At 42.6% G+C, this 13,071-nt stretch overlaps 1 protein-coding gene across 6 annotated transcripts in view; it reads left to right on the forward strand.

Moving 5' to 3' along the window:
* Positions 1–5,286: 5,286 nt before the first annotated feature.
* The window catches only part of LOC132995861 (nuclear factor 1 B-type-like), a 61,172-nt gene continuing 53,387 nt past the window's right edge, over positions 5,287–13,071 (forward strand). For 4 of the 6 annotated variants that reach the window (XM_061066083.1, XM_061066084.1, XM_061066088.1 and 1 more), the window contains exons 1-2: positions 6,866–7,116; positions 9,715–10,246. In XM_061066083.1, coding sequence (XP_060922066.1) covers positions 7,090–7,116; positions 9,715–10,246 — 559 coding nt within the window. In that variant the 5' untranslated portion in view covers positions 6,866–7,089. Of the gene's footprint in view, positions 5,644–6,865; positions 7,117–9,714; positions 10,247–13,071 lie in introns of those variants that run through there. The other 2 variants (XM_061066085.1, XM_061066086.1) reach the window with 1 other exon arrangement.

Genomic DNA, 13,071 nt, shown 5'->3' on the forward strand with positions numbered 1-13,071 from the left:
GCCTCCACTGCTGATGCCCCTCTGATTTGGTTTTCTTATCTTCCACCGGCCGGGTGTCGGATGAGAGCCGGGGAGTGAGTGCAGCCATGGCCGGGAAACTGACGGAGAGGTCCATCAAATGGCAGCTTTGTTATGACGTGTCAGCCAGGACGTGGTGGATGGTGAGTGTGGTGAAGCTCTTTTGTCTTGTCTGCCTGGTCATGGTTCCCTCAACCTCAAAAAAGGTTGGCGTTTTTTTTTTGTAATAACCTCATATTGTAAATTGTCAAAATCTAAAAGTGTGTGGTGACACATTTGGAGACTTTGTGAATACATCAGTATTTGGCTGATTTGGGACGGCAACCCTGTCTGATTCCTCTTCCTAACAGTTCTGTCATAAATTAGTTTGCATTTGAATTTTAACCTATTTTTGTATTTATTTTATTATTTTATTGGTAATGGGACTTTGGTTTGAGTTTCAAATTGTCTCTGCCCAGGTCCAGATGGACCACATTGCTTTTTGTGAGGGATTTTGTGGAAAAGGTTTCCACATTTATATACAGAAACTATAATTCTATAAGTGTTTGACCGAAAAAGTCAAGTTTTTATATACGATCACGTGATCCTCAAGGCCAGTAGTCGTGACTTTCTTACTCTTCGATTGACCGGCAAAGAATCAACGATTTTAAAGGTGTGTGTGATCAAAATGTGCTTAGAGCCTATGTATTCTCCTGTAGACTAACGACTGAGAGACCCACTTTGTCTTCAGTAGAAGCGTGCTCCTCAACTGCACCTCTCTGTGCACCCTCCGCAGTGTTGATTTGATAGTGTCGAACAAAGAATCCTTGTCCAGCCCGCGCCTTTCCCATGCTGAAGAGGCAACACGGGCTGACATTTCATTCTGAATATTTATTTACTCGCCGGACAACAGGCGTGCTTCTATTGTGCCTCATCTCCAGGGTTCGACCCGAGGTTGGTTTGTCTGTCTCGATGCATGTAGGCTGAGAGAAATTACCCATTCAGTTCTGGCCCTGCTGCTCCTCTGTTCTGCCTTGTTTTCAGCCAATGTCTGTTGCACTGGCTACTTGACTTTATGCCCTTTAACTGATGTTGTTTCAAAGGATGACACGGAATCAGTTTCCTCCAATATCTGCAGCTTGGTGTTAAGACAGAGGCTAGGTGCTTTTAAGAATGAATGCAGGAGGGACGCAGAGAGAGCGGTCCCAGTAAGCGCATCATAGTCAAAAATAGCCATTGTTCAAAAGTTCATATAAAGATTTGAGATTGAGGGATTTAGCAGCTGAAGGCCTGTGTTGTTATGAAAATATAGTGGCTGGTTGAGGAAGACCCAGAGGAAATGGTGCAATGGCAGGAAGTTGCATCACACACTCTAAAGCTCTCATAGTATACTGAGGAGAGCGGCATCTAAGGTCACAAGATATCTTTCTGCAAGTGCAAGCTTTATTGTGACATGTGACATGTCTACTTGGTTCATTAACTTTATTTTCAAACGTACTGATATTTGGAGTTGTATAATACCATACTGAAAAAGTATCTTTGCCCAGTCAGTCAAAGAACTAAATAACGTCACATCTATGAATTGCTTTTTCCCCGCTCTATAAAACAATATTCCAACAAATCATCATCAGCAGTGGTTTGGCTGCAGTGTCATCGTTTTACTGCTCATTTCACTACGTGTGGTGCACATGTGTGTTTTCTTTTAGCATTGTGTGGCTGTGCTTGATAAGCTTGGGTCCATGTTGTCATATGTCATAAAGTTATGAGATTAATTTATTCATTATGAATGCTATGTGTCTGTGTATGTACTTCTGTGTTTTTCATAGATGTGTCTTCAGATGAACACTAGACTGCATGGTAATATGACACATTTACATATTGGACTTAAGTATGCATATTCATTAATATGGATAATACTTTTGAAAAAATAGAAATAAACATAAACTTATAATATTTGGGTCAAGGTTATAACTAAATTACTCGTGCCATGTCTCACTGGGGCTTAAATGTGACAGCACGAACATTATACTCTCACTTATCATACTATTTTATTGCTATACTATTAATTTGAATTTACAGGCGGAGTTTTGTATCTCCTGGGATAAAATATCAACATACTAGATAACTATTGTGGTAATTATGAGTATTTGCACTCAACATGATTATAGTTTTATTTCATATGCTACCATTTTTATTTGTGGCTGGCAAATGTCTTATAAGTCAAAACTTTTATGATATGGACGTTATTCTACCTGTTATCACCACATTAATAACTTTTAATCCTCATAGAATCAACCTGTCTTTTTATTAGGACTTACAGAGGTGGCCATAGTAATACGTTTATACTCTAAATGCCATTTAAAAAAAGGCGCACTTAAAAAAAAAACTGCAAGATGTGCAGGACCTCAGTGTGTGGTTTGTGTTTGCAGCCACATGGGGGCGGTAGAACCACATTCAGAAGACTGAATCATGCCATCTGATTCATTAGACTGGTGTTATATATTTTTGGGCTAAAAGGAAGAGACTAAAGAGTCAGTGCATGAGATAATAATCGAGCCTTTCAAAGCATCTTAGCTATTAACAAAAATTAATATGTGAAATGGAGGAAACCTGAGGTGACACATTACTAAAAGAATACTTGATGATATGAGCATGGCACAAAAAAAAATCAAAATGTATTAATTAAAATGGGAACAATAGGAGGCTGAAATAAGTTTTTTTAAAAGCTTAATAGTCAAGACAGACAAGATTTATTTACTCTTCATAAATAGCTTTGCCTCAACGATGCCACACAAAGCCTGAAGACCAGGCCTGAACTTTTCCTTGAGATGATTATTGATTAGCATTTTATAATCATGTCGCACTGAAAGCTCTTAGCTTAATTATTCCCGAGCATCGCATCACAACTGCTGATGGCTGCACTTGATGCAGACACATGGACCCACATGACCACTGTGACATGTTCAGATATTGTGGGAACAGTGTGTTAATGTCACGATCACAGTGATGAAAGGCAAGGGACATTTTCTGTTGTAAGATGAAACATTCAATCACATTTCCTACGGCTGCTGCCACACAGCATCTAATGTATGATTAGTCAAGGTTGCCCCCCCCACTCCCCCCTTTTAAATATCCCATCAGTCATTTACCCTTGCACCATTACTACCATAAGGAATACTTTCACTATTACAACACTGTTTACCATCGCTGCAGTCACTGATTTGAATTTTTACCCTTCAGTCATCTGGGAAGGACTTTCTGCTTCAACTTTAAAAATGTTATGTAAACATAGAAATTATTCGTCTATTATTCCATAATTCCTGTTAGTTTGCACTTGCAGCTATATCAGTGCCTTCAATGCAAATTTAATTGCTAAAATTTGACTCTAAAAATCTTAGAGGACAAAATATGGATAATATAGATATCAGGGATTTAAGAATAACTCATTATCAGACACATATGAACATATTTAGCAGCTAAACTAAAATACAAATTGGAATTGACATTTGTATTATTAATGCCAACTCTTTTCTTTCTACTGCGTCTGCAAGTAATACATACAATATACAATAATAATAATAATAATAATAATAATAATAATAATAATAATAATAATAATAATAATAATAATAATAATAATAATAATAATAGTGTATCATGGAGCTTTAATCATAGCAGTGTTGTGACTGGCAGCATCAGTCAGTGGTTCTCCATCGCTATTCAACACAGACTGGCTGACTGTCCGGCCCTGTCAAGCCCCCCCACAGCACGTCAGAGGAGCGGAAATGAGGGGCCCAGGGTACAGAGTCCCGGGGCCACCGCTGCTGGCCAATGAGAGGCCAGAATGCAAACACCATGACAAAACTCTGCTGCGTCAAGCTGTAGAGAAACAGCTCGATGGTCGACAAGGGGAAATAGGTTGGGGCATTTTCAAAATAAGAGGCCCCAATTCTTCACGTCTGGAGGTCAGAAACTGTGTAAAAATAGCAAATGTGGCCCAAATTTGCCGAAACAAATATATATTTTTTCTCCAAGGTGTGAACTGGGTGTGAACCTCAAGCGTGGTAAATGGTGATTATGGCCAAAATAGCACCGAAGCAAACGAAATTCGGGCCTTTCTTAGTTGACATGCGGTACTGCTATGGCTCATTTGTGGCCCAGATCTGGCAAACAGGAGCAGGCAGCCCGAGTGCCATCATTCCATGTGGTATGCAGGCCAGATGTGGAATGTAGACTGAATCCGGACCCAAACAATTTTGATATAGCTGTTTTATAGTGTCTTCTATGTTTTAGGCACCACTCTTTCATTCTTAGATTTTTATTTCTTTTTGGTTTTTACATTTTTGCTTCTGTGCTTCCGTGTTAGAAACATCATCAACAAATCCACTCCTCGGCGGCAAATCCTGTGGAGGATCTCCTGTCGTGTTCTCACGACAGGACTTTCTGCAGACTCTCTACCAGGGGGGCAGCGGGGAAAGGTCCAGATGCTCTCAGTCGGACATGTGCGTTCACACATAGACTACTTTCGGACATAACCTGAAAATGACATGCAGATCCTTCATTTTTTTCTCTAGAGGAAGTGCATGTGTGAACTCAAATGTCCAAGTGAGACTCTCCACAGTCCGGACTTTCTCCGCCTGCCCTTCAAGAGTAAGGACTGTAGAATTCCAGGAGAAGAAGTCGATGTGGGAACACAGCAGGGGATCCCCGCTGCATTCACGAGTGGGCGGAGGTTAATGACGCTTCTAACGCACGACAGACGGAAGACTAGAAAACTAAAAGAAAACACATACATCTCATTGAAAAAGTATTGACATATATAGAAGACAGATAGTTTGTGGTGATTAGAGCCGACACCAGCGTGTGTTATCACGTGATCTCCGCAGCGGAGCTAACACGTCACTTCCCGCCTCTGTCTGCTGCACCCCCGCTGCTCCACCTCTCACCTGAATAATGCAATGGATTTGTTGCTGTTGTGAACAAGTCTGTGCAGAGAACCTCCTGTTGTGTTGTGCATGTGTGAAAGGCAAACGCTGGGTGAACTCCAGAGACAATTCTTTGGATTTTTACCCACAGGTAAAAATCGGAGCAAGGTGTTCTCAGGAGTTCTGTGCATGTCCGAAAGCAGCTAAAGTGTGTTTTTCCTGCAGCATAGACTGTGCACAAGCAGGGTTAAAGAGGCTTTTATTTGGAAAAGCCCCACCGGAATGTGAGCGAGCCCAAGCCCCGTCCAGCTTGATGGAGGCTGCTGCTGCGAGCGGAGGGGCGGCAGTCCGGCAGACAGTGAAAGTGAAGGCGGAGACCAGCCCAGCGCCGAGAACTCAGCCTCTTCTGGATCCCGTTCAAGTCCGCTGAGCAAGCCCCAAAAGAGAGGTCCAAAAAAAAGTGAGACCCGAAGAGGAAGGAAGACAAGAAAAAAAGAGAGAGAGAGAGGGGGAGAGAAAAGAGCCGAGGTGCTCCTAACTTCTTTTCACCGCTATCTGCCAAGAATTGTCTTCCGGTGTTTGACTCTTTTTTTTTTTTTCACTGCAAGAGAAAATACCCTGCAAAGCACAAAGTTGAACGTGAGAATATGTGAAGCCACCGGCTTGTGTGTTTCAACCCGGCTCCAGGACCCCACAGTAATCCATGCAGTACAGTGCAATGGTACGTGGATTGTTGTTGTTTATTTCCAAAATGTTGTGATAATAAGTGAACGGCTCTGTGTGGTTTGTACTTGACGTTTGGGGGCATATGTTGAGAAGTGGGTTCAACTTTTTTTTTTTTTTTTTTTTTAAACATGGACCACAACATGACTTTTTTTGGCACGGTTTGGGCCAAAGGAAAAAAAAGACTGTACTAAACTTGGCACGGCAGCCTGTGTTAACATCCCATTCCCCGTAATTTGGCAAATTAACTCTTATGTGGACTGTTGACACACACAGACACACACACACCTACACTGCAGCCACAAAGTAACAATTTAACTTCCACTCCTTTCAGCATTCAGGCCACAATGTCACTTTCCTTCTGGGTGTTTCACATTTGATTCCAATTAAATAATTTAATTGTTATTGATGAAGACAAATGCCATTTAAAATAAATGTTTTAAGGTCCTTATTATCTTCAGAAATTCTCACTTTATATTAGAATATTTTTTATTTTTAGAAGCACGAACCTTTTCAGGGGAATTCATGTTTCCTTGGCCCACATGGGGCTGACAAACTAATAAGAGTGTGTGTTTGCTTTTGACTGATCAACACACACACTCCTGAATTATCTGAACTTGGAGGGGAATAAGCAGGGAGCGCATGTTGTTGTGGACAGGGGAGCTCCAGGGTTGAGGGACGCACGGTGCCAAACCTGCCCAGGGAAACGTTCCCTTTCTCCGCGTCTGTGCAGTCCAAAGTCCCCGAGGCTCTTTAGACATTACCCCGCAGGAGTGAGTGAGTGTGTCTGAGGAGAAGGAGGAGGAGTGGAGTGGTGGTGGTAAATGAATTGTGCCGAGGAGGAGAGGAAGGTGCTGGGTGGTTAGATTAAAAGTTGTGCGTTTTGGATGAGGAGCAGCAGGAGGAGGAGGATGAGGTAGAGGAGGAGGAGGAGGAGTGTGACTGTGTAATTACGTGGCTGCAAGAAGAAAAAAAAAAACCGAGTGAGAGAGAGGGGGGAGAGAGGAAAAAAAAAAGTTGGGTCTGATTTGCTGGAGTCGCGCAGGAGCCGAAGGTGCGAGCGCACGGTTTCACATCAAGTTTTGGGGAACGCAGGGGTGAACATCGCACACTCGTCTTCTCCTGCGCCGCCTCTGCTGAAGAGATGCTTCTGAAGAACGAGGCTCCGCTGCGCCGCTAAGACGAGCCGAGCGTGCCACAGAGCTCCCCGAGCACGTCCGAACATATACAACAATCTCCTGCTTAAAAAACCCTTTTTTTCTCCACGGAGACGACAATCTTTGGATCGCAAAAAAACATTTCATGGATGTCATTGGATAATCTTTTTGGTTTTACGCGGATAGCTGCTGCTCCTCCACAGTCTCGCACGGTGCACGTCGGTCCAGGAATGGCGCGATAAAGTGATCAGTCCTAGTACATTCACTTTGCGTGTAGCCGTCTCGCCATGTACTCTCCAATTTGTCTCACTCAGGTATTTGTGTCTTTTATTCTTATTAAATATACATTTAATGGCTTGCGTATTCATGTTAAAATAGGGTAATTGAAAGTTTCGTGAGTGTGTGTGTGTGTGTGTGAGAGAGGATTGTACAGTTTCACCTCTGCGTGGTAAAAATAAGTTTTGCCTTTTACGCGAAAAATTAAGCGATGAAACCTCGCAACATTTATCTTTCATTCAATCCACATTGCTCGTGTTTGTGTTGGGTTTCACTGTCGACATCTTATTTTCTTGTGAAAGTCCAGACGAAGAAAATATTTCACACCTCTATAGTCACCTTAAAGTAAAAGATTCCTCCCTATTCCTGCGTTCTCTTCGTGCGTAAAGTTGTGCGTAAAAGCGAATTTTAAGGTTTTTTGGGACCCTGGATAATTAACACAGGTATCTCTGGTTTATTTAGGTTCTTTGCGTCCTCTAATAACCTCACGCACACGCCCCGGCTTTGCTTGAGCCGTGTTTGTATTTTTTCCACTCCACGTGTATATTTTTATTTAGAGTAGAACCCCTATATTTTGAGTTTGGAAGTGAGAGGTGGAGGCAGATAAAGCCACTTTCACTGTAGGAAGATCAAACGCACGATAAGCTCGGTGCGGCGTTGGAACAGAGTAGCTGACTGTTTTGGCTGACTCAGTTTTACTGTTTATATTTTACTTGGCATAAGTAAGTGATTGACTGAGATGTGGTTTAGTTTGTACTTAAGAGGATTGTGCTTTTATGGCCCCAGCTGAAGTACACCGTGTAGGCCCTGGCCAAGTCATTTATCTTTACAGCATTTGGCTTTAGACTGGGTGAAAAGAAGAAGGAAAAAATTAAACGTATTATTTAGTGTTTTTGACCAGGAAGCCAGTAGTGAAAAGGATTTAAGTCACTGTGACTGCAGATCACATTTACTACTCAGTTCTGTCAGTTTAATTGGTCACTTTATAGTTGAGAGCTGACTTTAAAAGCAGTTCTGAATTATTTTTTTAACATCTCTAAAAGAATGTGGATAGGTAGCATCCACCGAAAATATAATACACATGGAGTAAAACAGAATAGAGAAAACATTTGTTAAAAATTATGATTTAACATTTGTAACTGAATTTTATTGGCCCTGAGCTGGAAATGTGTCTTGTCAGAGGAGCACCAGCAGCGGTCACAGATAGGGAGTGGATTTCTGTGGTTTCCCCTGCCTGTCTGGCTGCCTACAAAAAGAACAATATGTGGTTTAACTCTTCAAAAGCCTGCTCAGAAAAGGGGGCCGCTTACACTTATTAGATTTGACATTTTAACGACCTAAAACAAAGATAAGTCAAAGTTTTTCGACTCCTCTCGCAGCTGCTGTAATTTTGGACGACTCTTAAATCATCCGTTCCGCCATCCTGTACATTCCTACACCTACGGAGAACAAGCTCCAAGAGATTACTATAATTTGTTTTAGAATTACCGATGTATTATTGATGTGCACAGCCTTTAGGCCAGTGAATGTCTGGTTTGTTGTGGAAATAAATGTTTGCATTTAGCTCCTAGGATCAAGACAAATTCTGTCAAATAAGCACGGCTAAAGTTTTCTCCTTTGACTCGTATTTGCAAAAAAAGAAATCAGTTTAGAATTAAAGATCATGTGGAACAGAGTGTCCTGAGGATTAATACACAGAAAACCCATATAAAAAAGGGCTAAAAAATATTCCCCCTAATATTGATCTGAATATCTGGTAATTGATGAGGAAAATAAGTTTCAGAAAGACATTTCTATTTAATTAAATGCAAGAGGAAGCCTTTTGAAAGTAGGCTACAGTTTTCACCGTCACACCTCAGGGTTTAGGAATGAAGCTGGGCGAGTGTCATTCTGTGTGTTAACCTTAACGCCTGAGATGATTTGGCACAAACTTCAGAATGAATCCTAATTTAACCTTTGTGGAACACCTTTCACATGGTTGCCTCTCACGCCGCCTCGCTCCTCTGCTTGTGTTTTTAATACAGTTTCTGTACGTTCGACATGCGAACAACCATGCTCTTTGTATGGTGCCCCGGAGAATGGGAATCTCCTCAACCTCCTATTTTAGTGACTGCAAACCCTCTTGGCCCTCGCGGCTTCAACTCCATCCTTCGTGAGAAATGCCATAAATTCACGTTTGGATTGCGAATAGTTTGATATGAGAAATACAACTGCGAGGGGCGCATGCTCTCTGTTGCAGCAGCGGCACAGGCGTCCCGCTCGGAGCTCATGCTCGGGAAACGAGAGCGGAGACTCGAGTGCATTCAGTCACCGGGCTCGGTGCTATTGTAGTGCTGGCAGTTGATATAAACAGTGGAATTTCCTTGTCATAGCCGCAGTACATCCAGATACATCCAGAATGGTAAAATCAGTTGTTGCCGTATGAAGAGAAACTTCTGGACTTAAAGCTGCTGAAACTGCCAATAAGAAATGATGTGGCGCATGATGAGGAATTGTTTATTTGTGGTCTGGCTTCCCCTCTGCCTCAGATTAGTAGCTGACTAAACCCATATTTCTTCTCCACGTTTGACGACATGAGTCTCTGATTACATTTCTCTGCTTCTCTTTTCCCTCTCTTCTCCCTCTGGATGCTCCAGGATGAATTTCATCCCTTCATCGAGGCACTTCTCCCTCACGTCCGTGCCATCGCCTACACGTGGTTCAACCTCCAGGCCAGAAAGCGCAAGTACTTCAAGAAGCACGAGAAGCGGATGTCCAAGGACGAGGAGCGTGCGGTGAAGGACGAGCTCCTGGGCGAGAAGGCCGAGGTAAAGCAGAAGTGGGCGTCCAGGCTGCTGGCCAAGCTGCGTAAGGACATTCGGCAGGAGTACCGGGAGGACTTTGTCCTCAGTGTGACGGGCAAGAAGCACCCGTGTTGCGTGCTGTCCAACCCGGACCAGAAGGGCAAGATCCGCCGGATTGACTGTTTGCGGCAAGCCGACAAAGTATGGCGCCTGGACCTGGTGATGGTCATCCTCTTCAAAGGCATCCCTCTGGAAAGTACAGACGGCGAGCGCCTAGTCAAGTCTCTACATTGCACCAACCCAGCACTTTGTGTCCAGCCACACCACATAACAGTATCGGTCAAGGAGCTGGACTTGTTTCTAGCATACTATGTCCAGGACCAAGGTAGGTTCCAGCTCACACTGTCTGTGTTTGTGTCCCTTTATGCGTGTGTTACTCTTTGGCAGCCTAACAATCCCCCATACACATATTTAAAAGAAACGTCAACACAAAAACCGTGACATTTAGGGCTGTAAATATACAGCGTACATTTTTATGTGGTTCAACTGTGTCATGGTGAAACAAAAGGACAATCTGTTATCAACACTTACATATTTTAAATGTATCTTTGCTCTTCTAGCGCCTATTCATGATCAGTTATTATTCAGTTGTGGTCGACACACACACACACACACACACACACACTGCACAGCTCGTATTAAATAGAGACATTCGTGTAAAGTTGCAGCCCAGACTCATAACTCATAATGCAATTTTTGTCTCCATGTATTTAAACAGCATATTTTAAAACAATAATCTGAAGCTGTCTTTACTGGGTTAAAAAATATAGCTTCCATCCCCATAGTGCCCATTATATTACATTATGTAATTTTCAAACTCTCCTTTTGTCCTCAGAACAATTTAAAATCAGATTCCCCTCATTAAAACAGGTACATCATACTCAGCATACTTATTAACTAAATTACTAACCAGCAGATTACTGACAGAAGTCCTGCCAGTTTGGCAATTAAAAGTGTGAATAACCTTTAAGCGTTCATTAATATTTGCAGTAAATTTCAGTTGTAATTTCTTTAAGTACACGAAAGATATGCTTGTTATGTGAACAAATGGAAACCTGAATTTTCTTTTTTAGTCTTTGTGAAATCTGAATTGTGTTTCTTTTCAGCAAAGTGTGAAATTCGAGGTTGAAAAAAAAATGTAATCCTGGTGCTGGAACAGTATTTGACGCGTGCGCTTTTTCCCGAACTATGGTTTTATTTTTCAGAATTGAATTGTCATAAATCATTTTTTTGCATCGACATGGAGCCAAAAGAATCCCGCATACTCATGATGTTGTGGCATATTCTGAGCACATGAGGTGAAGTCCAACACGGACAATTCGAGCCAAAGTTTATCACAGGACATTCTTTTTATCTCCAAAATATACATTTTAAGCCACTATTTCATGTCATGAACACAAGTTTTATTCTGATATTAAGGAGGAGAGGAAAAAAAAGACAAATATTCCACAAGTTCTTCACAAAAAAACAGCGTTAAAATAGATGATGAATTACCTAATCGATGCTGCTTGTTAATTCTTATTTACACATCAGATCTAGATCATTTTTTCTGAATTAAAGCCTCCTTGACCCACTCATTCAAAATGATTTTTGCTTCCTATGAAACAGGGTTGTTGCAGCACATGAATAAATATCAGTCATTCATGCCTTTTAGTTTTGGACTTCCTCCCTTAATCTCTTGTCACCATAGGAATCCTCTCCAACCGTATTCCTCTGTGAGATTCCCCCTCCGTTAAAATCTGTCGCAGCAACGCTGAGCAACCACCAGTGCTCTGTCATTGAGGGAGACACGGTGCTATAGCTAGCTCATTGTCATCAAACCTTGAGCGCCATTTTGTGTTTGATAAGTGCCAGGGAAAGCAGAAGGCACAGCACAGAGACAATAATGGTTGCCACTGGCACCGGGGTTGGCATCAGACCCTCTTTTGTGTCTTTTGTCGGATGCCACCACCGCTTCTCTGGTTTGCATCTGCTGCATTTTTGAACTGTTCCGCACCAACATGAGAACGCTTTACCCCGTGCCGCTTTTTTTTTTTTTTCATATTATGCACAATTTGGACGGTAAGTTAGCGCTTGCATTTTACGCTACAGACGATATTTCACCAGCCTTTATTTTAGGAAAATGTGATCGCTCGGGAGGAAGGGCGTATTACTGGCAAGGAGATTCATTTTCGTGTTTTAAATGGATGGTGAACATACTGTTCTCATTCAACATCGCATCGCACATCACAGCGATTATCACCGAAACTTTGGCAAATACAAAATAGCATTCTTTTACCGGGATCGCAGTGAAAGCGACGTTTTTTTCCCCCCGTCTCCTTTTCCGTTTTTTGCAAGCCACAGCGTCTTTCTCCTTTCTCCAAGTTACCAAGCAGTGCCCACTTCCAGACAATGCAGCCATATTGTGTGGTAGCGTGCGGCACGGCGCCATTTTGTTTTTGCACCGTGCCAGGGAGGCAGGCAACTCACCAGTAATGGTTGTTAGAGGTTTGGAGGTTGGCATCAGACCCTCTTTGTCTGCTTGCAGCGTGCCTTTGATTCGTCGGTTGGCATCCGCAATGCAGTGGGCACGTTGGAAAGTTTTTTAGACAGTGGCAGAATGGGAGCTGCTGCCTTTGTTCTGCTGCAACTGCACGAAACAAACAAACACACAATCGAACACAAAGAAAGTGGTAAACAGCTCTGGCCGAAACGGAACCTGCCGTTTGTGCGAGGTGCTAGAAGAAAAATAAAAGCTTTCAAAATTGTTCTCTGGCACCTCTGCTGTGTTGTGTAATTAGATAACTTAAAATATGTTCCCGCCCTTACTGACAGATTTCTTTCTTGTTCTTTTTTTTTTCCCGTGGCAAAAATCAAAAAGTTGGGGGCACATTTGTCCCTGATCCCGGTGGGCTGCTGCTGCCTGAGAAAGGTCGGCGGGTTGGCAGCGAGTGCGCGGGTTGAATTTAGAGAGGGCACTCAGCCCCCTTGTTCTGGGGCACAGACGCATTTAGCCAGGCAGGGCTGTAGCACCCATGTGCATGCCCAGATGAATGCCCGCTGGGAAGTAGGCTGGGGGCTGGGAGTGGGGGTTGTGGCATCCATTGTGCCAACTGGCTGCCTGTGTTCAATACAGGGCCCTGGCTTCTCACACACACACATCTACGCCCA

Source organism: Limanda limanda, chromosome 22 (assembly GCF_963576545.1).
Source record: "Limanda limanda chromosome 22, fLimLim1.1, whole genome shotgun sequence".
Classification (NCBI taxonomy): domain Eukaryota; kingdom Metazoa; phylum Chordata; class Actinopteri; order Pleuronectiformes; family Pleuronectidae; genus Limanda; species Limanda limanda.